At 44.1% G+C, this 27,132-nt stretch overlaps 1 protein-coding gene across 4 annotated transcripts in view; it reads right to left on the reverse strand.

The window, feature by feature from the left end:
* LOC144668809 (cAMP-dependent protein kinase catalytic subunit alpha-like) overlaps positions 1-27,132 on the reverse strand; it is a 162,219-nt gene that overhangs the window by 43,271 nt on the left and 91,816 nt on the right. For all 4 annotated transcript variants that reach the window (XM_078531181.1, XM_078531180.1, XM_078531182.1 and 1 more), the window contains exon 2: positions 9,328-9,389. In XM_078531181.1, coding sequence (XP_078387307.1) covers positions 9,328-9,389 — 62 coding nt within the window. The remainder of the gene's footprint in view (positions 1-9,327; positions 9,390-27,132) is intronic.

Here is a 27,132-nt window from a genome sequence, read left to right on the forward strand (position 1 = left end):
AGTAATTTCAATCAGATCCCCCCTCATCCTTCTAAACTCCATCAAATATAGACACAGAGTCCTCAAACGTTCCTCATATGTTAAGTCTTTCATTCCTGGGATCATTCTCGTGAACCTCCTCTGGACCCTCTCCAGGGCCAGCACATCCTTCCTGAGATACGGGGCCCAAAATTGCTCACAATATTCTAAATGTGGTCTGACCAGAGCCTTATAAAGCCTCAGCAGCACATCCCTGCTTTTATATTCTAGTCCTCTCGAAATAAATACCAACATTGCATTTGCCTTCCTAACTACCAACTCAACCTGCAAGTTAACCTTAAGAGAATCCTGGACTAGGACTCCCAAGTCCCTTTGCACTCCAGATTTCTGAATTCTCTCCCCATTTATAAAATAGTCTATGCCTCTATTCACCCTACCAAAGTGCATGACCTCACACTTCCCCACGTTGTATTCCCTCTGCCACTTCTTTGCCCATTCTCCTAACCTGTCCAAATTCTTCTGCAGCCTCCCCGCCTCCTCAATACTACCTGTCCCTCTATCTATCTTTGTATCATCTGCAAACTTAGCCAGGATGCCCTCAGTTCCTTCATTTAGATCATTAATGTATAAAGTGAAAAGTTGTGGTCCCAACACTGACCCCTGCGGAACTCCACTAGTCACCGGCCGCCATCCTGAGAAGGACCCCCTTATCCCTACTCTCTTCCTCCTGCCAGACAGCCAATCTTCTATCCATGCTAGTACCTTACCTCTTACACCATGGGCTCTGATCTTACTGAGCAGCCTCCTGTGCAGCACCTTGTCAAAGGCCTTCTGGAAGTCCAAGTGGATAACATCTACTGGCTCTCTTTTGTCTAACCTACTCGTTACCTCCTCAAAGAATTCTAACAGATTTGTCAGGCATGACCTTCCCTTGATGAAACCATGCTGACTTTGCCCTATTTTACCATGCACTTCCAAGTATTCTGAAATCTCATCCTTAATAATGGACTCGAAAATCTTACCAACGACCGAGGTCAGGCTAATCGGCCCGTAATTTCCTGTCTTTTGCCTCACTCCCTTCTTAAACAGGGGGGTTACATTAGTGATTTTCCAGTCCTCTGGGACCCTCCCTGACTCCAGTGATTCCTGAAAGATCACCACTAACGCCTCCACTATCTCTTCAGCTATCTCCTTCAGAACTCTGGGGTGTAATCCATCTGGTCCAGGTGATTTATCCACCTTCAGACCTTTCAGTTTTCCTAGCACCTTCTCCTTGGTAATGGCCACCATACTCACCTCTGCCTCCCGACTCTCTTGAACTTTGGGGATGTTACTCATGTCTTCCACCATGAAGACTGACGCAAAGTACCTATTCAGTTCCTCCGCCATTTCTTTGTTCCCCACTACTACTTCTCCAGCGTCATTTTCCAGCAGCCCAATGTCCACTTTTGCCTCTCTCTTACCCTTTATATATCTAAAAAAAAACTCTTGCAATCTTCTTTTATATTACTGGCTAGTTTACCCTCATATTTAATCTTCTCCCTCCTTATTTCTTTTTTAGTTGTCCTCTGTTGGTCTTTGTAGGCTTCCCAATCCCCTGGTTTCCCACTGCTCTTCGCTGCACTGTATGCTTTCTCTTTAGCTTTTATGTTGTCCCTGACTTCCCTTGTCAGCCATCGTTGCCTCGTCCTCCCTTTAGTATGCTTCTTCTTCCTAGGGATGAATTTATGCCGTGTCTCCCAAATTACTCCCAGAAACTCCTGCCATTGCTGTTCCACTGTCTTTCCTGCTAGGCTCATCTCCCAGTCAATTCTGGCCAGCTCCTCCCTCATGCCTCTGTAGTTGCCTTTATTCAACTGTAATACCGTTACATCTGATTCCAGCTTTTTCCTCTCAAATTGCAGGGTAAATTCTATCATATTATGGTTACTTCCTCCTAAGGGTTCCTTCACCTTAAGCTCCCTTATCAAATCTGCCTCATTACACATCACTAAATCTAGAATTGCCTGTTCCCCAGTGGGCTCCACCACAAGCTGCTCCAAAAAGCCATCTCATGGACATTCCACAAATTCCTTTTCTTGGGATCCACTACCAACCTGATTTTCCCAGTCTACCTGCATATTGAAATCCCCCATGATCACTGTAACCTTGCCTTTCTTACACGCCTTTTCTATCTCCTGGTGCATCTTGTGCCCCACATCCTGACTACTGTTCGGAGGCCTGTATATAACTCCCATTATGGTTTTTTTTAAACCTTTACGGTTCCTCAACTCTACCCACACAGATTCTACATCATCTGACCCTACGTCATTTCTTGCTATCGATTTAATTTCATTTCTTACTAACAATGCAACCTCACTCCCTCTGCCAACCTGCCTATCTTTTCGATAGGATGTATATCCTTGGATATTTAGCTCCCAGTCCTGATCCCCTTGCAGCCATGTCTCCGTGATGCCCACCACATCATACCTGCCAATTTCAATCTGCGCCACAAGCTCATTTACCTTATTTCATATACTGCGTGCATTCAGATACAACACCTTCAGTCCTGTATTTCCCGTCCCCTTTCTCATTGTCGTCCCTTTATCTGATGTGCTTGAAGTTATATTCCTAGCCCTTTCCAAACACTCTATCCTATTTTGTGTTCTGGGGACTTTAATAGCCTCTCCTGGGCTCTCCTTTCTTTTCAGTTTTTTCATAATTTTCCATGAAGTTGAATCCACCCCCCGACACGCTAATCTGCTGCTTTGTTTCCCATTAGTCATACTTCTTGGAGTTTTACCCTTCCCTCCTCCCCCACTTTCTAGTTTAAAGTCCTGTTGACCACCCTATTTACCCTTTTCGCTAGAACATTGGTCCCAGATCAGTTCAGGTGGAGACCATCCCAACGGTACAGATCCCTCCTGTTCCAATACTGATGCCAGTGCCCCACGAAATGGAACCCCTCTTTCCTGCACCACTCTTTTAGCCACGTGTTTACTTCCCTTATTCTCGCGTCCCTATGCCAATTTGCACATGGCTCGGGTAGTAATCCGGAGATTATAACTCTTGAGGACCTGTTCTTTAATTTCGTTCCTAGTTCCTGATAATCCCCAAACAGGTCCTCTTTCCTAGCCTTACCTATGTTATTTGTCCCGACGTGGACCACAACAACTGGATCCTCCCCCTCCCTCTCCAATATCCTTTCAAGCCGGTCAGAGATGTCCCTCACCCTGGCACCGGGCAGGTAACTTACCATACGGGACTCTCGATCCTGCTTACAAAGGATGCTATCAATTCTCCTAATTATAGAATCCCCTACAACTACCACTTGTCTTTTTGCTCCCCCCTTTTGAATGGCCTCCTGTGCCACGGTGCCGTGGTCAGCTGGCTCATCCTCCCTACAGCCCTCTTCCTCATCCACACAGGGAGCAAGTACCTCGTACCTGTTGGACGAGGTCAAGAGCTGAGGCTCCTCTGTTCCTGAACACAGGATCACTCTATAGTGGCAATGTTGTCGGACTAGTGATCGAGAGGCCCAGGCTCATGCTCTGGGAACACAGCAATTGTTGGAACCTAAATTCCACTAATAAAATCTGGAATTGAAAACCAGTCTCAGTAATGGTGACCATGAAACTATCGTCAATTGTCACAAAAACCCTATCTGGTTCACTAATCTCCTTTCGGAAAGGAAATCGGTCATCCTTACCTAGTCTGGCCTACATGTGACTCCAGACCCACAGCAAAAACTTTTCCCCCCACCTCACCAATTATTATTCCCTTATACTAAATATTAATAGATCTCTTGTAAGGTTGCTCTTAAGTAACCTAGAGCGTGTTTGTGTTAGTTGCTAACCTGGGCCGTCCCTGCTATGTCTACTGTTCAAGTGCTCACTATGGGAATCCAGGTAATGACCGTAAATTCTGCTTGTAATTTCCTCAGATCCAGTTAAATTACACAAGTTTGGTTGCATTTTGTAATGAAGTGTGACATCTAGGCTGTAATGAACCCACATTGTTTTTGAATTTCCAGATACATTGGTGAATCTCCTGCAGCATCTCTAACAGTAACACACTGCTTTATACATTATAAGGCACAATACATTACTCTAGCTCTATAGCGCTACGAATTTTATTTGCTGTTAAGTAAACACAGTGAATTCATAGTTTGATTACTATTCAGACTGCAGATCACAATTGTGCTTTTTTTGTTTAATGTGATTGGTCACGAGGCTACAGACAGTCAGACTCCATTTATTTGACTCTGCAGTGTTTCTCTACACGTTCTAGATAACCACCTCTGTTTCTTTAATGTGAAACAGAAATTTGCACTATGGCATGTGACATGCAAAAGGTAGGAAGAGTGCTCAACAATTTCTTATTACATTCTATAGAGAAAACTACATTTAATCAAAATCAATCATCTCCCACACTGGATTTGCAGTACTTGTTTAAAGTGCAATGACTATTTCGATGATTCTTCTCAAAACTTTTCTTCACTTTATTTAAGCAAATTTTCCAAACCTGTGACCTCCACCACCTAGAAAGACAAGGGCAGCAGATGTATGGAAATACCACCACCTGTAAATTCCCCCACAAGCCATACAAAATTCTGATTTGGAACTATTTCTCTGTTTCTTCACTGTCGTTGGGTCAAAATCCTGGATTTTCCTTCCTAACAGCACTGTGGGTGTTCCTACAACGCATGGAGTGCAGCGGTTCAAGAAAGCTGCTCACCACCACCTTATCAAGGGCGATTAGGGATGCGCCATAAATGCTGGTCTAGACAGCGACATCTCATGAAGGAATAAAAAAAGCTTTTTTTCTCCCCTTACAGTTAAAGAAATTTGTGGTTCTTAATGAGGAAGTTGTTAGTGTAGGACTGCTCAGGGAGCTTTTGCCACAGTGAAATCTCCAATGAGCAGCAGTTGACTGGGAGTCATTGGCATTTGTTGGGACCTGCTGGAATGACTAAACTTGGTTACACCAGAGTTCAGAATCAAGGTGCCTCAAACAGTCCCAATGGCCCCAGTGCAAGTATCACTGTCCCTCAGCAACAGAAGAAAAACTCATCCCAGACAACACCATTAGCTCGCAATTGTCACTTAATATCTTAAAACGATGCAAAAACAAAAAAATACATTTTTGATGTTTTGTGCTGCCCCTTCTGTCAAATGCACACATATACACACACAACCAGATAGATTCCCAGCACTTTGCAGGAATATTTTAATATTAAATGATGAATTTTCTGAGTACATAATGTTTTCTTTAACTTGATTTTTAAAAAAATAAGTGTTACTTCCTCTAAAATTTCCCACTCCCTGCCCTAGCCCTAAACTCGCATCTTTTTCCAGTTTTTCCTCTATCTCCCATCAAGGTGTCTCTCTCTCAGCTCATTTTGTCCAGCCCCTGCTTGCTCCCTAGATCCTATTCCCATTAAACTATAGACAACCCAGTTTCCCTTCCTGGACCCATTTTAGCTGATAATTGTTAATGATTGTCTCTCTTTCCCCTTTAAATCTGCAGTCATCAGCCTTCTCCTCAAAAAACAACACTTGACTCCACCATTCTTCCAAACTACTGTTTCAAGTCCAACTTTCCTTTCCTCTCCAATGTATTGTCACCTCCCAAATTCATGTCCATCCAAACTTCATGTCTGAATGCCCCCAATAAGGTTGCTGCCCCTGCCACAGTACCAAAACAGCTCTTATCAAAGTCATAAATGATGTTACTATGGTAAAGGTAAACTATCTCTCTTGTTCTTCTTGACCTGTCTGTGACACAGTTGACCACACCATCCTCCTCCAACGCCTCTCTACTGTTGTCCAACTGGGTGGGTCTGCACTTGCCCGATTCCATTCTTACTATCTAAGTAGGACACTTGTAATGCCTTCTTTACCCGCTACTGCATTTTTAGCTCTGCTGTTCCCCAAAGATCAATCTTGGCCCCCTTCTATTTCTCATCAACATGAGCCCTGGACGACATCCAAACACACAGCATGACTGTTTCAGCTGTGTGCTAATGACATCCAGCTCAACCTTATCACAGACTCAACCCACCACTATGTTAAATTATTAGACTGTTTGTCCAACATTTAATACTGGATGGTCAGAAATTTGCATCAATTAAATTCTGGGACAATCAAAACCATAACTATTGCCGTCGGTCCCTGTTATAAACATTGTTCCCTATCTACTGACTCCATCCTTCTCCCTGGCAACTGTGAGCCCAAACCAGATTGTTGGCAACCTTGGGGTCATGAGATAAGCTTCCAATCACATCTGCTGAAACCCTTATCCATGCCTTTGTTACCCCCAGACTTGACTATTCCAAAGCACTACTGGCTGACCTCCTACATTCTATCCTCTGTTGACTTGAGGTGATCCAAAACTCTGCTGCCCATGTCCTTATATGCTGACCTTGCTGACCTATGTTAGTTCCTAGTCAAACAACACCTCAATTTTAAAATTCTCATCCTTCTTTACAAGTCCTCCCCTGACCTCGCCCCTCCCAGTGTCTTTACAGTGCAGAAGGTCGTCATTCAGCCCGTCAAGTCTGTACTGGCCCTCCAAAGAGCATTCTATCTAGTCCCACTCCCCTGCCTTATCATTGCACATTCTCTCTTTTCAGATAGCCATCCAATTCATTTTTGAACAACTGGGTTAAACCTGCCTCCACCACCCTCTCAGGAACTTTGCTCCAGACTCCAACCACCCTCTGGGTGAAAAAATCTTTCCTCACATCATATTTACTCCTTTTGCCAATTATTTTGAATCGGTGCCCTCTAGTTCTTGATACTCCCTTGAGTGGGAACAGTTTCTTACTATTTACCCTCTCCATAACCCTCAGGATCTTAAATACCCCTATCAAGTGTCCTCTCAGCCTTCTTTTCTTCAAGGAAAACAGTCTCAACCTCTCCAATCATCCTCATTGCTACAGTTTTTCATCCCTGGAATCATTGTTGTGAATCTCCTCTGTACTCTCCCCAATACTTTCACATCCTTCCTCAAGTATGATACCCAGAACGTGACGCAGTACTCCAGATAAGGCCTAACTAGTGTCTTATACAAGTTCACCATGACCTCCTTACTCTTGTGCTCAATGCCCTTATTAATAAAGCTTAAGATACTATAAGCTTTATTATTAACTTTATTGACTTCCCTATCTCTGTGATCTCCCCCTCGGAGGTATCAGTGCTCATCTAACTCTGGCCTCTTGAGCATCCCTGAGTTTAATCACTTCACCCTTTGGTGGTTGTGCATTCAGATGCCTGAGCCCCAATCTGTGGAATTCCCACCCTAGACGTCTCCTCCTCTCTTAAGCTGTCCTTAAAACTTCTCTTTGACCGAGCTTTTGCCTATCTGCTCTAATATCACCTTAAATGGCACAAGAACACAAGAAATAGGAGCAGGAGTAGACTATATGGCCCATGGTACCTGCTCTGCTATTAAATACGTTCACAGCTGATCATAGGCTTCAACTCCATTTCCACCCCCACCCCCCCACTTCCAATATCCCTTAATTCCCTGAATTACCAAAAATCTGTCTATCCCAGCCTTAAATGTATTCAATAACGGAGCATCCACAATCCTCTGGGTTAGAGCCAAAGATTACCAACCCTTTGAATGAAGTAATTTCTCCTCATCTCAGTCCTAAATGATCGGCCTCTTATCCTGAGACTGTGCCCCTGTGGTTTAGATTCTCCGACCTGCGGAAACAATCTCTGTGTCTGGCCTAGCAAGTCCATTCAGAATTTTGCCGGTTGCAATGAGATCGCCTCTCATTCCTCTAAATTCCAGAGAATATAATCCCAATTTACTCAGCCTCTCATCGAGGACAACCCTGTCATCCCAGGGACCAATCTAGTGAACCTTCGCTGTGCTGCCTCCAATGCAAGTACATCCTTTCTTAAATATGGAGATCAAAACTGCACACAGGACTCCAGACGTGGCACAGTGTCAAATTTTGCTTTAGAACAGTTTATTATGTTAAAGGTACTAGGTAAACGCAAGTTGTTCTACTGACTTGAGTGAAAAAGAAAATGGAGAATCATTTGATTGGTGAATAGTAACTTTGGAAAATAATTAAGGCATTTGATTGCTTAGTTTTCCAATTGTAACCTGTTCTTTACAGGCAATTTTTTGATTTGATTAATAAACTAATAAATAAGTGATTATGTGATTTAGTCATGATTTGATGCATTTTGGAAAAGTGACAAGCTACAGTTACTAGTCAGAAGTCACACTTTCAGGTATGGCATGACAGGCATACTACAGACAGAAGCCTAGGAACTATGTACCATCTTCAGTACAGAAGTGGTTTAATCTGGGTGGGCGGCGAAATTCAGGGCGGAACAGGTTTGTGCCCCTTTCTGCTTAGTTTCCAAATTTCCAAAGGTTGGGAGGTGCTTTTTTTAAAAAATCACATTAGGGACTGATGGTATGTCACATTCCCCAGGAGATCCTGCCAAGATCCCAATGCCCTATTCAAAGGATGGGGGCTCTCCTGGTATCCTGGCCAATATTTAACCACCAACCAACATCGCTAAAAAAAAAAGGATCTGATCATGTATATCATTGCTCTACACAAACTGCCTGCCAAGTTTCCTGACATAACAGTAACTGCACTACCTGGTGGATCAATATAAGTGCGAATCTTTTCCTGTTCTTCAACGGTTATAAAAGGTGCCCACTGATACATCCCAACAGCAATCGATGTCAAAGAACCGAATGCCATTGTGAGAGCAGCAAAAAAAATCCCGGGAGTAGCAAGCACTTTGATTTATTTTTCCCTTTGAGCACTTAGGCCAAACTGGCCTGTGTCCTTCCTTGGTGGAGGGGCACGGTACCACTCCAAGATCCCGGCGTCCCACAAGGCAGGTGCTTTAGTAGCAGCATTAAAGGTGTGGTGTTCTCCCTTATTATGCAAACGGCCTCGTCCCTGTCACCGGCCTGGCCAGATGGAAGTTCCACCTATTCGGTACACTTCGAGCAGCAGAGCAGGGGTGCAAGGGATTTACAGTCCGACACTTTTAAAAGCATACAAATCACACAGAAATGTCGCTGTCTTTCTGAGCTCCACATACTCTGGGTGAGATTCTTTAAAATTCTGCCAGGAGAGGATGAAAATAGTTCCCATTGAATAAGAGCACAGGCCAATAAGCAGCTATAGGAAGCGGGCAATCAGCTGAGATGTAATGTACAGCAAGTAAATACTGCCACAGCTCCCCTAATCTATGCTGCATCTCAACAGAAAATATCTCACTCCAATTTAATTTGATTACTGAGCATCAATGAATGGCTGGATTATTGTGGAGTATGTGACCTACCTAATTCAGGCTCTCTTGAAGGACATCTGTGACCTACCTGTGGTGGGGACTCCCATTTCTCTAAGAACTCCTCTCTCGCTTTGTCTAAGAAATCTTTCACTGCAATAAAAGAACAGAAATATTTTACTTCCAACATTTGGGCTACTATCTCAATTCACAAAGCTTCTGGCCTTCAGGACCAATAATTTAAGTGCAGGTTCTAATAAATCAGAATGAAATGAATTGAGGATTGACTGGCTGTTGCATTTTAGAATTGACAAATAGTCTCAGTCCTTAATGTCTCGGTGTGACTTGGGCCAAGAATAATGACACAAAACACCAAATGCAGACTGTTTTGCTGTTAAGCCAAGATTGTCATAGTTACAGAGACCAACAAAGTGTTAGATTATGGTGAGGCTTCAGTGCGTTGGTGTGACTGACTAATAATAACAATTTCCAATGTGTGCTGTACCAGTGAATTAAAGCGAAAGTTTTGAAGTTGAAATCACCCCACCTGCCCTTTCTGCTACCCTGGAACACAGAGGAGCGTGTGAACCTGGAGATTTGCAGAATACACCATCAATTCCATTGGCAAACCAGAGTTATAACCTGATTTCAGTGCAAGCTGCTCTTGCTGCACTGCATTGTGAACAGCAGCTCATACACAGTCATAGGGAAGGCAACACTGATTAACCCAGCATCCCAGGCAAGACAACACAAGACTCAAAGTTAATTTGCAAAGCATTTAGCTTTTGAAATCATATAGATACTTTATATTTTCTTCTATAAGGAGGATTTTAGATACTTCCATAAGACTTCACGAAAAAGGGAATACCACAAAAGGCATAGAACCCTGCCCTGTGATTTTGGCTTCTGGAGATAACTGGTAACAGCACACTGCTGTGTTCATTACTGACCAAGTCATTCAACGCTTGATGCATCAGCATCATTCCAAACCTAATTCAGCCATGGCATCGCACAGCAACTGAAAATCTAACCCAGTGCACCTGGGACACACTCACGCTCCAAAAACCACTGGGCAAGCGCCTCACTAGCAGCATTAACAGTGTAGCCCTATTCCTGGGATGGGGGTTATTGGCAGACTGAAGTACTGCCCTAGCACAGACATGATGGTCCAAATGACCTCCTGTGCTGCAAATGTTTGATGCTTCAGAGTAGGGTGCCAGGAATCTCCAGGCTGAGACTTTTAATTGTACTGCATAGCAATGTTGCTGCCTTTCTGGGCTACTTGGAACACATTCACACTCCAAATGAACTTCAAACACAGTGCACCTGGAGACAATGGCATTCCAACTAAACCTCCGACAAAAAACATTCACAGCACCTGCTTTTTGTATATCCCCTATAAATGAAGTGTCACAGTACTTTGCAACAAGCAATTTGCTAGACTAAAGAGCTCACCTAAATTTACAGAGAGAACCTTAGATAGACAGGGCAATAGGAAATTCTTGTATGAACATCACGGCCACTTTTCTGAGATTTTGATCCTATTGTGGTTGACTTGTCATTTAGCACGGGGAGCTTTGGGACATTACTTTGTCACGAAGAATGAAGAAGAATACACATTTCTATATCGTCTTTCATGGCATCAGGATATCTCAAATAAATTTACAGCCAATTAAGTACTTTATAAAATTAAAGTGTAGTATCTGTCGTCATGTAGGGAAGTGCTGCAACCAATTTGCATACAGCAAAGTCCCACAAACAGTAATGAAATAAACAACTAGATAATCTGCTTTAAAGGCAAATAAATGTTAAATATATGCAGAACTCAGCATTCAGTGCTCCATTTCTGACATTAATAGCAGGATGACTAACTTCCTATGCAGTCCACACAGCTCTCTTCAGATCATGGCGGTTTACTGATGTTCTGCTGGTTTGTATACAGCACTATAAACATTCATGCTCACTTAGCAAGATTAATAAAGTGTTTCGTTGTGCAAAAACAGAAAGAAATTTGTAACATTAAAAGTCTTGAAATTGGAAAGGAGCACTCCGACATCCCCAGGCATTAATTTACAAGACAGCTAAAGTAAAAGGTTACCCAATGGGTAACTGGCACCAAGAGAATAAATTCTAGTTGCTCTAGAATCAGAAAGTCCACAAGATCAATATTCCATCTGCCATTGTTTTCAGTAGGAGAATCAAACTTTCAGCTGTAACTTATAAAGCAATAATTTGACAGTACTGTTGAGTTAAAAAAAAAAGCTGAGTACTCTGATGGCTCAGATAGTTAAGCGAGTATATAGGTCAGATAAGATGTGGTCTGCGATGAGTTAACTGATCTTAGATTGACAGAAAGGGTATGAAAACCATTCTCAACTCCCTTCAGATAAGGGTAAAGAAAACAAGCCAGAGTTTCCTGTTGTCAATGCTACCTAGAGTTCCCTGTTAAAAGTGTGAACATATGTTACAAGGACATGGTTAAGCCTGACAGTGATGCTTCACGGTTGTATATCAACACCCAATGTGTAGGCTCACATGCTTTTCCCTAGTCAGCCAGTTGACACAATCTGGAAATTCACTCCCATTTTCCAGAGTCTCCAAACAAATTTGCTGTGAAAGCCACACAGGTATAGAGTTTCTCTTTGCATGATATGGAGTGCCCATTCTCTCCCAGCAGTGACATATCTGAATCAGCTAGGAGATAGTCGTGTTAGTATATCCATGTGCACAATCATTAGCATGAACAAGCTTACTCGTCGAATCAGGGTTACCCTACCTACAACTCTAGCATATAAGGTTATTCTGAGCACAGAATGAAGACTCCCATGTTTACAGGCTGCGCAACCCTGAGGCGCCAAAAACATAGGAATTGGATTATCGAGCCTGCTACAGAGTGGTGGCCTGGTTCAATCTCCTATGAGTTGGATGCAAGTCAAACTTCAAATGACCCTGCTTACCTTGCCTTCCCCTACAAGGAGGGCAATCATTGAGGTTCTCTTGCAGAGAGCAGCATAGACATGATGGGTTGAATGGCCTCTTTCTGTGCTGTTACCATTCTATGATCAGTTAGTCATTAGTCATTAGTCAACTGACAAGTGTGGTTCTGAGTGTCCTCTTGACAGTCACCAGGAGTACCTCAAAAGCAACATGATGAGCAATACATACTTAGTCTATTGCTACCATCTTCCTAACTACAACATGGACACACATCATACCCCATCCATCAGGTGGAGGTATGAAGTATCAGTAGCAGTCATTTGGCAGAATGCCTCATCACCAGAACAAGCACCAAGACATTGCATGGCTGGTGGTGAGAAGGGCACTTCCCATCAGATCCTTCATGCACACAGGAAGTCTCAGTGCCACTGCATATTGCCCTCAAAACGGCTGCAGTGGGGAAGAGACCATTGCCCACCTCCTTGTGCCTTTGCAAAGATCATCGGAAAAGAGATGCAGTGGTTTTTGTCGAGGTTCATCTCGAGCAGGATTTTGTGCTCCAACGGCTGTTCCCAGGGGCACATATCAACTACTGCTGGAGAATACGAGCATATGAACTAGGAGCAGGAGTAGGCCACTTGGCCCTTTGAGTCTTCTCTGCCATTCAATAAGATCATGGCTGATCTGACTGTAACCTCCTGCCTACCTGCTTGTTTATCAAGAATCTACCTGCCACTGCCTTGAAAACATTCAAAGACTCTGCTTCCACTGCCTTTCAAGGAAGGGAGTTCCAAAGACTCACTACCCTCAGAGAAAAAATTTCTTCACATCTCTGTCTTCAATGGGCGACCCCTTATTTTTAAACCATGACCGCTAGCTCTAAATTCTCCCACAAGAGGAAACATCCTCTCCGCATCCAACCTGTCAAGACCCTTCAGGATCTTATATGTTTCAATCAAGTTGCCTCTTACTCTTCTAAACTCCAGCGGATACAAGCCTAGCCTGTCCAATCCTTCCTCATAAGACAACCCATTCCTGCTATTAGTCTAATAAACCTTCTCTGAACTGCTTCTAATGCATTTACATCTTTCCTTAAATAAGGAGACCAATACTGTACACAGTACTCCAGATGTGGTCTCACCAGTGTCTTGTACAACTGAAGCACAACTTCCTTACTTTTATATTCAATATCTCTCACAATAAACAGTAACATTCTATTAGCTTTCCTAATTACTTGCTGTACCTGCATACTAGCCTTTTGTGATTCATGCACTAGGACACCAAGATCCCTCTGCACCTCAGAGCTCTGCAATTTCTCATCATTTAGATAATATGCTTTTTTAAAATTCTTCCTACCAAAATGGATAATTTCACATTTTCCCACATTACACTCCATTTGCCAGATCTTTTCCCACTCACTTAACCCATCTATGTCCCCTTGTAGCCTCCTTATGTCCTCTTCACAGCCTACTTTCCTACCTAGCTTTGTATCAATAGCAAATTTAGCAACCATACCTTCAATCTCTTCATTCAAGTCATTTCAACTCAGTGAAAGGCTCTCTTTTGTCTGCCCGAAACGTGTTGATCTTCCAGTGCAAAGAGCTGTCCATGACCAACTGGCACATTCCAAAGTCCTGGACTATGTGCTGAGGGACGCACTAAAGCTTGGGGGAGCGCAGCAAAGGTGCAATGAGGAAAGGCCACAATCTAAGGCCTTTCAGTCATAGTATACTGAAGGGCTGGAAGTTTAGAGCCCCTCAGGCTGTATCCTGACATGGAACGTATTTAGTAAACACAATACAATTATGTTGAAGCACCTCAAAGTGCATCATACTCTATGGAGAAAAGTTGAGTTTTATTGCAATTTCTGTAATGTCCAATTTGAAATGTTTTGCAATGTACTTTTAAGTTTTATGAATGAAGTATATTTTTGGGAATAATCAGTAGCAGTTAGCTGCTTCTACAACCCATTCGTGGATGTATGAGTGAACATTCTCATTGCCAACCTGCAAGTAATGACTTGCAGCAGCTATTATTCCAACTCAAGTTTTCCATTAGCTTCGCTGACAATTCTCTTGTTTCTCAATGTGAAGGCTGTTGGTTCTTGTCCCACTCCAGAGAATGAATTAAGGCTGCTGCTTCAGTGCAGTAGTGAGGGAGTGCTGCATTATTAAGTGCCAATCTGAGATGAGACCCTGACTCCCTATCCCTAAGTTTTGGTATAGCTCTCATTGCAAATGAGGTGTCAAGCATTTAAAGTTTCTCAGCCACGGGGACAAAGTGAGTCACCAGGATAGTAATCACATTGCTTTTAAGTGCAGGCTCACAACATCTAACAGGGCTTGCCACCAATGGCCCCGAGAGGCATTTCCTACCACTACAAGCTTTTGTTTTCTGTAGAGATGAAGAAGCACTATATGTTTTTTTAAAAAATCAGAAATTCTCAGCACATGAAACATTAGGAAGCATCTGGGAGGCACCATTGCTGAGACTTTGTATTGCTGCTTTTTGTTTGAAAAATATACTTTATTCATAAAATATCTGGAAGAACATTCCAAACCATTTCAAAATTACCATCACAAAAGTACAATCAGATTCAACTTTTACACATGTATCACAAGGTGCATCAATACAATCGATGAATATTACAATCATTTCAATATGGTCAATGCAGACAATCAGGCTTTTGGAGTTATCAACATACATCATGTCGCACTCTGAGGTGCTTCAATACAATTATAATACAATTAGTATTCAATGCATACATTCATTTTGAGCTGTACAGGGGCTCTCAACAGTTCCCAGTCCCTCGGTGCACTGTGGCAGAAAGGTCTTAGACAGCGACCTTTCCCCATTGCGGCGGCTGCCCCAAGCTTTAGTGCGTCCCTCAGCACGTAGTCATGGACCTTGGAATGTGCCAGTCTGCAACACTCGGTCGGGGACAACTCTTTGTACTGGAAGACCAACAAGTTCCGGGCAGACCAAAGAGTGTCTTTCACCGAGTTCATGATCCTCCAGCTGCAGTTGATGTTTGACTCGGTGTGTGTCCCTGGGTTCAGCCCGTAGTGCACAGAGTCCTGTGTCACAGAACTGCTCGGGATGAATCTCAACAGAAACCACTGCATCTCTCTCCAGACCTTCTTTGCAAAGGCACAATCCACAAGGAGGTGAACAATGGTCTTGTCCCCACCATAGCCACCTCGAGGGCAACGTGCAGAGGGGGTGAGACTCCTGGCATGTAGGAAGGATCTGATGGGGAGGGCCTTTCTCACCACCAGCCAAGCTATGTCTTGGTGCTTGTTGGAAAGTCCTGGCGATGAGGCATTCTGCCAAATGACTTTGACAGTCTGCTCGGGGAACCAGACAACAGGATCCACCATCTCCTTTTCCCTCAGGGCCTCTAGGACGCTACGTGCCGACCACTGCCTGATGGACTTTGTGGTCAAAGGTGTTTGTCTGCATAAATTTTTCCAACAGGGACAGGTGGTACGCCATGGTCCAACTACTTGGAGCTTTCCGCGGCAGCGTGGCCAGACCCATCCTTCGCAACACCGGGGACAGGTAGAACCTCAGCACATAGTGACACTTGGTGTTTGCGTACCGAGGGTCTATGCACAGCTTGATGCAGCCGCACGCAAAGGTGGCCATCAGTATGAGGGCGATGTTGGGCACGTTTTCTTCCCTCTTTATCTAGAGGCTTGTACATCGCGTCCCTGCGGACACGATCCATTTTCGACCTCCAGATAAAGCGAAAGATGGCTCGGGTGATCTTCATCGCACAGGAGTGAGGAATGGGCCAGACCTGCGCCACGTACAGCAACAGCGAGAGTGCCTCACACCTGATGACCAGGTTCTTACCCGCAATGGAGAGGGAGCGTCGCTCCCACATGCCCAGTTTTCTTTTCAGCATAGACACTCGCTCCTTCCAGTTTCTAACGCATGCCCCGGTCCCTCCGAACCATATCCCCAGCACCTTCAGGCCGTCAGCCCTGACGGTGAAGGGAACAAAGGTCAGCCCAGTTCCCAAAGAACATGGCCTTGCTCTTCCCACAATTTACCTTGGCTCCCGAGGCCAGTTCAAACTGGTCGCAGATGTGGATCAGTCTGCGCACCGACAGCGGATCCGAGCAGAAGACGGCGACATCGTCCATGTACAGGGAGGCTTTGACCTGAGTGCCTCCACTGCCTGGGATCGTCACTCCTCTTATGCCCAGATCCTTCCTGATGGACTCAGCAAAGGGTTCTATGCAACACACAAAGAGGACAGGGGAGAGAGGGCAGCCCTGCCTGACTCCAGATTTAATCGGAAAGCTATCTGATTCCCACCCATTGATTGAGACTGCGCTACTAATGTTAGTGTAGAGCTGTTGGATCCAATTGCGAATTCCCTCCCCAAACCCCATTTTGGAGAGCACATCCACCATGTAGGTGTGCGATATTCTGTCAAAGGCCTTCTCCTGATCCAGGCTGATGAGGCAGGTGTCCACACCCCTGTCCTGCACATAGGCAATCGTATCCCTGAGCAGCGCGAGGCTGTCAGAGATCTTCCTGCCCAGCACAGTGCAGGTCTGGTCAGGGTGGATCACCAATTCCAGAGCGGACTTGACCCGATTGGCGATGACCTTGGACAGAATCTTATAGTCCACATTCAACAGTGAAATGGGTCACTAATTTTTAATTTCCTCCCTTTCCCCCTTGTGCTTGTAGATGAGGGTGATGATGCCTTTCCTCATGGATTCTGACATGCTGCCAGCCAGAAGCATACTCTTGTACACTTCTAGCAGGTCTGGGCCGATCCAGTCCTACAGAGCCATATAGAACTCCGCCGGCAAGCCATCACTTCCCGGAGTTTTACTCTTCTCGAAGGACTCAAGGGCCTTAGTCAGTTCGTCAGGAGTTAGCGGTTTGTCCAGGCTCTCCCGTGTACTGTCGTCTAAGACCTCAGTGATAGAGGACAGGAAGGACTGGGAGACCGTGCTGTCTGTGGGCTTCACGTCATACAATCAGCATAAAAGGATTTGCTGATCTTCAAAATGTCAGACTGCGATGACTTTACTGAGCCGTCTTCTTCCTTCAGGCTGCTGATCACAGAGCTCTCTCTGTGTACCTTTTGGAAGAAGAAACGTGAGCACGTCTCATCCTGCTCCATGGAGCGGACTCTGGAACGGAAGATGATCTTGGAGGCCTCCGAGGCAAAGAGCAAGGCTTGCGGGCTCTTCACCTCTTGGAGTTCCTCCTTGACATCGACCCCCATCAACTGCAGCTGGAGCAGACTCTGCATGTTTTTCTGGAGTTGGGACATTTCCCTCTGTTCCTTTCTAGCTTTCTGGATGCCTTTGAGGATGAAAAACCTCTTGATGTTTCCCTTGATCGCTTCCCACCAGTGTGTCAGGGACTCAAAGAGGGGTTTCACGGTTCTCCAACCTTTGTAATCCCTCTTGAGCTCCTCAATTTTCTCTGGGGTCAGCAGTTGCATGTTTAGCTTCCATGCCCCCCTGCCCACCCTCTGGTCTTCCTCTAAGTGACAGTCAGCCAGTAGGAGGCAGTGGCCAGAGAAGAACACCGGCTGGACATTGGTGGATCTGACCGCGAACGCGCGAGACACAAACAGGAAGTCTACCCTGGAATGGATGGACCCGTCTGGCCGCAACCAGGTGTATCTACGCTGCGCTCCGTCTGCAGGGTTGCTGAAGACGTCGCGCAGCTTGGCATCCTTAACTGTTTCCATCAGGGATCTGGACGTAGCGTCCAATCTGCTGTCAGCCCTGCTGGATCGTCCAGCCGCATCGATGATGCAGTTGAAGTCACCGCCCAGAATGACCGGCCTGGAGGTCACCAGCAGCAGTGGGAGCTGCTGAAAAACCGCCAGCCTTTTGTGGCGGGGCGTACACGTTAATTAACCGGAGTGGAGCATTCTTGTACATTACGTCTGCTACGAGGAGGCGCCCGCCCACCACCTCCTTAACCTCGGAGACGATGAAGTTGCCTCCCCGCAGCAGAATACCCAGGCCGGAGGAACGAGAGTAGTTTCCTCCCGACCAGATCGATGGCCCATGGGACCACCATCGTGACCATTGCCTGTAGGAGCTGAGGTGGGGTATCGCACAGTCCTGCAGAAACAACAGGTCAGCTTTGACCTCGGCAAGGTAGTCCAAGGTCGCAATACATCGCGTAGTAGATTTAATGCTACGCACATTTATGGATACAATCGTTACCCATTTTAAAGCATTTAGTCTCTTACCAAACCTGTTACCTCTGAGAGTCCCAGACCTTTGTATTGCTGCCCAACAGTGCTGTTATCAGATTTTATTCCAATAGTGTCCTCTTATCATCAGCCCAAAAGAGAAAAAATGAATTAGTTCTTCATCATTGTCCCTCACATAAATCAAAATGAGAAAACAGAATGACCATTTATTTAGTACATTTAAAGTTAAAACATCCCTGTACACAGAGACACACAAGTAACACCCACCCCCTGCCTTATGCACAATCACTGATGCAAAGCTGTGCTGCTGAATAAATAGGATTGAATATGCAAGCAAAGGATGAGAAAGGAATGGTTTCTTTCCTCTACTGCATGTGGCCCTCCTGCAGCAGCCACTTTTGAGCAGTGTGCAGTATTTATTCAGTAAAACAGCGGGGATCACAGTGACAACCACAGCAAATCACTAGAGAGGTCATTGGGCATCTAAAATTAGAACATTTGAACTGAAATCTATCCAAAGGCTTTGACTCGATAAACAGTTCCCAGCACACAGCGACAGAAGATATTAGAACTCTACAAATCTCACACCGCCCACTTGGGAATTAACACAAATCTGGGAAAGCAGCCACCACACTAATTCCAATCAGCATCGAGTTCATTAAATAGGCGAATCATGTATTTACAGGGAAAAACAAGTGATTTAGAAATTCATGGGGCTCCACAGGGTAAAGAGTGAGCTTACAATTGGGGACATTCAGTCTGTGACACACCGACTCCCATTCTCCTTCACAGAAATCCAGCCACAATACTGGAGCCAAGCAAACTGAATGTCCTATGTTGCAGTCCTTCAATTTAGGCAACAAGGGTGCTGCTGGGCTATGAACAGGTACACTCGTACACATTGCAGTGAGCATGCAGCAATATTTGCATTTAATTTATATGTTTCATGTGCAGGATGCTGTCTATGAGTGCTTTGCATTAAGGAGGGAAGGCAAAGAGGAGTGGGAAGACAAAGGCATGATCGAAGAGGAGGGTTTTCAATCAAAGCAAAATACCGTGGATGCTGGAGATCTGAAATAAAAATAGAAAGTGCTGGAAAAGCTCAGCAGGTGTGGCAGCATCTGTGGAGAGAGAAATAGAGTTAACGTTTCGAGTCCAGTATAACTCTTCTTCAGAATCCTCCAGTTCCATAGAAGAGTCATGCTGGACTCAAAACGTTAACCCTGTTTCTCTTTCCACAATAGGGTTTTAAGATGTGTTTCAAAGCAAGGAAGGAGCTGGCAAGATGGAGGGAACTGGTTACAGAGTTCCAGAGGGCAGAGTAGTGGCTGACTTTACAAAGGGAATACGAGGGGAGGCAAAGGATAAGGAACAAAAAGAGTGGGGCTGAGGGACGGGGTGAGAAACACAACTGCAATCTTTATAAGCCTGCAATAGAGCAGAAGTAGAGCAAGTACAGCATCTGCTGCAATCAGAAATCAGGTTCAGGAGTAAAGTCTGTTTAGAAGCCTAGAGAAAGCTGGTAGGAATTTGAGGATGGTCAGAGACTGAGAGGTTTGTTGTTAAAGAAAGCAGGCTCAGATAGGCAGTTAGCCTCAGTGGGGTGGGGTTAGGAGCCAATGCACTAAAAAGGTTGGGACGAGGATGACTTTCTGGTTCTTGTGATCAAAGAATATCCAGGGTTTGCCAGGACATCAGAAGATGCAAGTCTGCTGATACGTCAGGAGAAATGGTCACACATGGCCCAGGTCACTTCCAGAATTTAACATTTGGAATAACTCATCCAGTTTGGAATTGCTGAGTCTCTAGTCAGCATCTTCCACTTCTTGGTCTCCATTCTACACTGCTGCCAATTCCCTAGGACTACTACTTACTAAACTAGGTTTTCATCAAAAAACATATAAACAATGAAGAACAGGATAAGACTCTAGTCTACTCAGCCCATCCCACACAACTGCAATGCCTTGTCCATCATGATGCACGCACACGCCTCCCTACGTAAAGCCATGAGAGCGTCTTGGGGAGGAGAGAGAGATCAAAAACCCTATGCTAATTATGAAAATAAATCTGGATATTCCTCTCAGAACTCCTTAGGCAAAACTAGTCCAGGAGACTGCCCTGGTCTTGATTAATGACATACAGTGCCTACCTTCTGATCTCTACACTAGCTAGAAATTCAGTGAATCAACAGTCATTGCACAAGCTGGCACTCTGTTCCACCAGTTCACTATTCTCTCGGCAAGAACTAGCTAATATCTATTCTAGTTCTGGCCTTATATAATGTGAGATTGTGATCCCTGGTCCTCCCTAATTAACAAAGTTGGTTGAAACAAGCAGCCTACACAAACACAATCAATGAATGAGCAAATTAACACAATACTTCATTGCCCATTTTATTTCCAGAAGATTTGTCTCATCTTACTATTATTTTGTTTGATTAGATTTTCCACTTTGCACCCCCCCACCCACCCATTCCAAGTATATTCTCAAAAATGCGACCACTCAGGGCAAAGTGAAGCTATGATCCAGCAGATGTCATCTGCTCTGTAACTGTAAAATTTCTCCTTATTAATTAATTAAGTCTCAAAGCTGAGCCGTAGAGCACTAGTTATAAAGTTTGCAAAGAACAGCAGCTATGGTCATTCCAGTGGTAAAAATACAGCTGGACTTCTCATCATTGTTCAAGTAGGCCTCAACTTCCAGGAACAAATCTCAGCTTTATTTTGGCACCTTGACAAAGTGCATGCTCAGAACCCCAGCAACCTCAGTTGGCATCACTTCTTGCAAAGCCTTTGACCCATAAAGCCCAGAACACCTGGAGTGGTAGATTAAACTTTAATAACCTGCTTTACTTCTATTATTCATTCCTCTCAACACGTTAAAAGGCTGCATCAGGAATCTTTGGAATCATTGCTTGCAACATTAGTCAGTGGTTAGCATGGTGGTCTGTGGGTGATAATAACCTGAGTTCTATCCCTCAAGATTTTGTAGTTTCCTCTTTTCCAGTGCAGTTACTTAGAGGGACACAATTAGCTAGTGACAACACCCTTTTATTTATCAGATCATCCACATGTTTCACTTAAGAGTTACGTGACTCATTACATTTCAATTTCCTTCTTCCTAAACTCTAAACAAACCAAAGCAGTGTTTGGTAACTATGTGGTGACCAGGGAAGGATGGCTTATGTGCAGCAAACACAATCCCTCGACTCAGACAGTGCTCCACCTGACAGCCTGAGAGACTAGATAAACAATCCAAAACATATTTCTGTGATTCATGCTACTCAAAAGAAAGCCACGCATAACCAGAGCCACTGCTTCACAGTGGTTGAATAACTCAAATTGTGAAGGATTCTAGGATTTCGACTGGGTGTTGCAGGGATCACATTCCACCATTCCATCCATTTATTTATTTCCTTATGGTGACTTGAGTATAATCAATTTTAATGTGGGATTAATATCAATGTTCTATGAATTGCATCCCATTTTCCTGTTAAATCATAAATCCATGGTCTTGCCAATAATTCCCTTTCAATAATATTTGGCAATTGCTCAGGCTGACAACACAGTATCATCAGGGCAACAGATCAGACCCCAAGCTGCTGCTCATTACCCTACTCTGTGTCTTAGGACACAGGAACTACAATATACTAACTGCATCATCCAGCAGTACATAACCCATCTGAACGTTTTCCCTCCTCCCTGAAAGGAAATTCTGGACATCTGCATGGTTCTCCTCCCAAAGGCTCAAATGAGATCAGAGAGCCAACAAATGGGATTTTAACATCTGATGCTAACAATTAATCATTCTCTTCTGAACTGGAATTCACTATAAACTGTGTAGTGCCCGGTAGAGAGTGGGCAGACAAATGGTTCACTTTAATGCTGAGAAGGCCAAGGCACTAACTCGGTCAAGAATGAGTGATTGTGATGCCAGCCACTCACTTCTACCCTATAGGATTATAGTTTATCTTCAGCTCCTTGGCACATCTGAGCTTTGCTGGGATCTAAAATTTGTGATGATGCTTGGAAACATTTGGGAGCAAAATGGGAATGTTGATCATTACTCATCGTCATCTTCACGGTTTTACAAAGCCCGGTGATGGAATACTCTAGCATTGTTTAGCAGCTGAAGAGAAAACCCACCTTTGACTCTTGGGTTCAGCATAATCCTTGCACTGGGTGAGGGTGTCAAGTCCACACCAGAGCCACACCACACCAATCAACTGAACACTGAATATCAGTTAATGTATTCAGGCTGTCACAGCAAGTGCAGCACCAGAATTACTGATGATACCAGGAATGAGGTCTGCTGCAGCCGCATTGAGGTTCTGTAACAGTACAAAAACATCTGCAGGAGCTACAAGCAGTAAGGCTTCACATTCTGCCTTTCTAGCTTGTGGAACACCCTCCTAGGCAGTGCAGGCATCTGGAACTCTCCCAAAGCAATTGTTCTACTTGGAACTCAATTGTGCAGGAGACCCTCAGAAACGCTTTAGGGATGTTCTCAAAGCATTCCTGAAGAGATCAAACACCCCTGCTGTCTCATGGGAGCCCCTAGCTTGTGACCAACCCAAATGGAGAAGGTTCAGAAGGCACTGATCACATTGAGGGGCTTGGTTTGGAACACACAAGAGGGAACTCTTCCCCTTTGTACACAGAAGCTCAAACGCAGTATTACTCAATGAAGTAGGCTTACTGGAAAGCGCACGAATAATGTGTGATTTTCTCACTGGTAACCTGATTTAATTTTTCTAGGAACACATGTACAAACAGCTACCCTAGATGCAATTGACTTTGCTTGCACCCTTTTGCTACACCAGTCAATATGTGAAATCTTCTTCTTAGGCAGTCCCTCGGGGCCAAGGATGGCTTGCTTCCACTCTGGGTCGATGAGTTATGAGATGTCTGATAAGTCCAATGCGTGATCTGCAGACTCTGCCACATGTGCGACAGTTGACGCTTGGAGGGTCGGGCAGATTGATTTTTTGGAGGTTTGTGTGCTTCCTCCAATGCCTCTTGTGTGTTCCAAACCAAATCCCTCAATGTGTTCAGTGCCTTCTGAACCTTCTCCATTTGGGTTGGTCACAAGCCAGGGGCTCCCATGAGATGGCAGGGATGTTTGATCTCTTCAGAGATGCTTTGAGGACATCCCTAAGGCATTTCTGGGAGACTCCTGCCACAATTGAGTTCCAAGTAGAACAATTGCTTTGGGAGTCTGGTGTCAGGCATACGAACGAGATGTCCCACCTAATGGGGCTGTTTTTGAGTGATTAGCGCCTCAATACTTGGCACGTTGGCTTGGGATAGGATGCTGCTGTTGGACCATCGTTCTTGCCATTGGATTTGAAATTTGGAGGATCTTTCAAAGGAACTGCTGGTGGCCCTTCTCCAGTGCTTTGAGATGCATGCTGTAGGTTGTCCATGTCTCCGAAGCGTATGCAAAATATAGATTATGGAATAGTGAAACACAACTCATAATTGCCAAACTGCCAAATGAATTGCATGATCATTCAAATGAATTATCACATAATGAAGTATATTATGAACAATATGCAAAGTGGGATACAGAAAGAATAGAGGGACTAAATTAATTTCTTTTTAAATCAGCTTTCCAATTAAATGTTGCAGTTTGACGACTAAAGCAAAACACAATAATCACAAACGATCAATCTCCAATGTCTCATTGCAAGCTCCTATAATTAAGTGACAAATGGAGTCCAGGGCTTTCATCCCAATTGCTTTACTAGTCACTGAACAATGTAGATTGACTTCTCTGTTGAAAGCAGTACAGGCATCTTGAATTCTACTTTTTATAGCTGATAAGTGTTTCATAATTAATACCTCCCCATCCCTTCTTTTGCAAGTGTCTGAATCCTGTGATATCCACTGAAAGTCCTGCCCTTCTGCAGTGCTTCAGCACAATCACCAATTAAAGGGTTATAGACTATGCCCTTCAACACGGAACATGCTCACATGGGAACCTTCACGTCACATGGGTGTGACTGATAGTCACTACATGTTTCTTGACTGCACTAAACAATTGCAGGACAGGGAAACATTCTTGGAAACCAAGACTAACATGTTCATAAGAGATCAGTGGAGAAGGGAGTGGTGAAGAGACAAGTTGAGCATCCTCTTAGAGGAATGTCTATAGTTAAGGAATGTTAATCTAAGAGAAATACTGGCACGATGCGAGAATCGTTAGATTGGGTGGTCACAGTGTTAAAGCAAGCAAATAACTCGAATGCAAGGCTTTACACAAATACGCAAGATACTTCATGGTCAGTGGTGAAGGTTTAAACAATCCCCCTTTCCCTCCTTCACAAGTGCATGCTGAACAGACTGTACAATAATGAGCTCTCCAAAAATAACCAACCGCTTTTGGCTATGAGATGTTATAGTAACAAGTCTAGAAAATTTGCTGCTGGATGTCATGCAAAAGCTCAACACACAAAGCCCAGCAGCTAGCACGTGCACAAGAAGAAGCAGGATCCAATAAACTTCTCAGAACATACTCTTCTTAAAACAGAAGTTAATGTTAAGAAACTTTCTTTGGCATATCAAAACTCATTGCTCTTGGTGTAATTTTGAACAACATCCACTTTTGTTTTTGAATGACCCCAATTTCTACTGAATTGTTCACTATGTACAGTGCTAATTTCTCCGCTCACTACTATATCAAATTGCAAGTCATTGATAAACTTGAAGAATGGGCACATAATCAGCAAATGAATTTTAATAGATAAGTGCAAGGTATTATTTTTGCAGCATAAATTGACCAACATTTGCCCCTTTTGCCAAATGGAGTAAATGCAACACTGTGTCATAAACACCTGGGTGGTCTCAGATTAATTGCTGAACTCTACTTAGCTAATTTTGGCTAGTGCTTGACGAGGATGCTACAACTGGATTCCGAGTCCCTGAGCTACAATGGGGCAAAGGTCGGCTTGGGTTCTCATTCCTGATTGCTACACAGTGAAGTCTGCTAGATGCCAGCTTTCACCTCTGTAGTTATCACTTGTCTCCACCCCACCGCTTCTGTCAAAACCTCACTCTGTGCTCTGATGATGTCACAGCTGGATTTGTCCAACACTTTCCTTGCTGGCCTGCCTACTCCAACCATCCATAAATTACAAGTCAATCAGAATGCCATGGCCCACCTGTACTGATGCCCACATCACTATCCCTTGCTCAGCTTCATGTGCAAACTCCATAAGAGGCTTTGAGATTCTCATCCTCACCTTCAACTCCCTATGACCTTGCCCTTCCCTACATCTAAGGTTTCTTTCAGCCCTCTGTCTCTGTGCGCAGCCTCTGGACCATTATCATCCAACCTCTTGATCCCAGCTCTACCATTCACAGTTACTCTTTCCGCCAAATTGCACCCACCTTTTAGAAGTCCACCTCCCTTGCTACTAAGACCTTTCTCTTCAGCTGAGTTTTCTTCAGTTTCCTGACCTTCTACTGTCCTGTAAAGCTCAGAGATGTCTCTTCGTATGTAATAAGTGCTATTGAAACGCAAGCTGTTGTTTTTCCTCCAAATCTACTCATGAAGGGTCTCACTGTGGTATAGTACACCAATACCTTACTCTTCATGTGCAAGGCTAGATAGTGGGTGAGAAGACTAAGGTGGTAACACAGCATGAATGCTGTCCTCTTGTGATCTCAAAACAGGAAAATGTTTAATGCTTATACTTATGACCCCTCGGTAATATTTGGAGCTGGGAGTCCTGGTGGAATGTTCTATAATATTCCAGAAAATCAAATTGCAGGAAGACATGTTAATGTTAAATTTGTGCTGCAATAGGATACATGCTTTGAGTTGGTAATTAAGCACAGTTGTCCCCAAGTGGGGAAGGATGAGGGAATCATTGGGGTATATAAACCAGTTCACTCTGGGTATTTGGGAGGAACTGGGAGAGTCTATGACTTTGCTTTGCTGTCTTGGAAATAAACCTGTTTTAAAGGTACAAGCTAGCTTCAGACTCATTCTTCAACAACATACAATTACTGGAATGAACAGCCACTTATTAAGAAGTGTAACCTGAGCCCATTACCACATCAGCTCGAGTCCATTAATGGCACACTCATCAGAAAGGTGTGGGGGTTCAAGTCTGTGTTTCAAACTGTAATCTAGGTCCACACTTTACTGCTGCGTTGAGGAAGTGGATTGCCACAGATGTTGCTTCTAGTTGAGACATTAAATAAAAGACTGTTCCAAGGCACAGATTCTATGGAACCATACAAAGATAAGCCAGGCCAACATTCTTTCCTTAACCAAAACCAGACTAATTGCAAATCCATCTTATTTCTGTAACCTCCTCCAGCCATACAACTCTCTCAGAACTCTGCATTCCTCCAAATCTAGCCTCTTCAGCATCCCTGATTTCCTTTAGCCTGCCACTGGTGCCTTTGTTTTCATTTTTCTAGGCTCTGGAATTCTCTCCCTAGACCTTCCCATCTCTCTCCGTCTTCCTCCAAGAGGCTCCTTAAAAGCCACCTCTTTGACCAAGTTTCTGCTCACATGAAAATTAGTAGGAATAGGTCATATGGCCCATCAAGCCGTCTCCACCATTCAATGATCCGATCCTCAACTCCACTTTTCTACCTAATCCACATTTTCCTCAATTCCCACAGAACACAAAAATCTATTGATCTCATCCTTGGATATACTCAATGACTGAGCATTCACAGCCCTCTGGGATACAAAATGCCAAAGATTCACAACTTTGAATGAAGAAAGCTCTCCTTA

The sequence above is a fragment of the Cetorhinus maximus genome, chromosome 28 (genome assembly GCF_964194155.1).
Source record: "Cetorhinus maximus chromosome 28, sCetMax3.hap1.1, whole genome shotgun sequence".
Classification (NCBI taxonomy): Eukaryota; Metazoa; Chordata; class Chondrichthyes; order Lamniformes; family Cetorhinidae; genus Cetorhinus; species Cetorhinus maximus.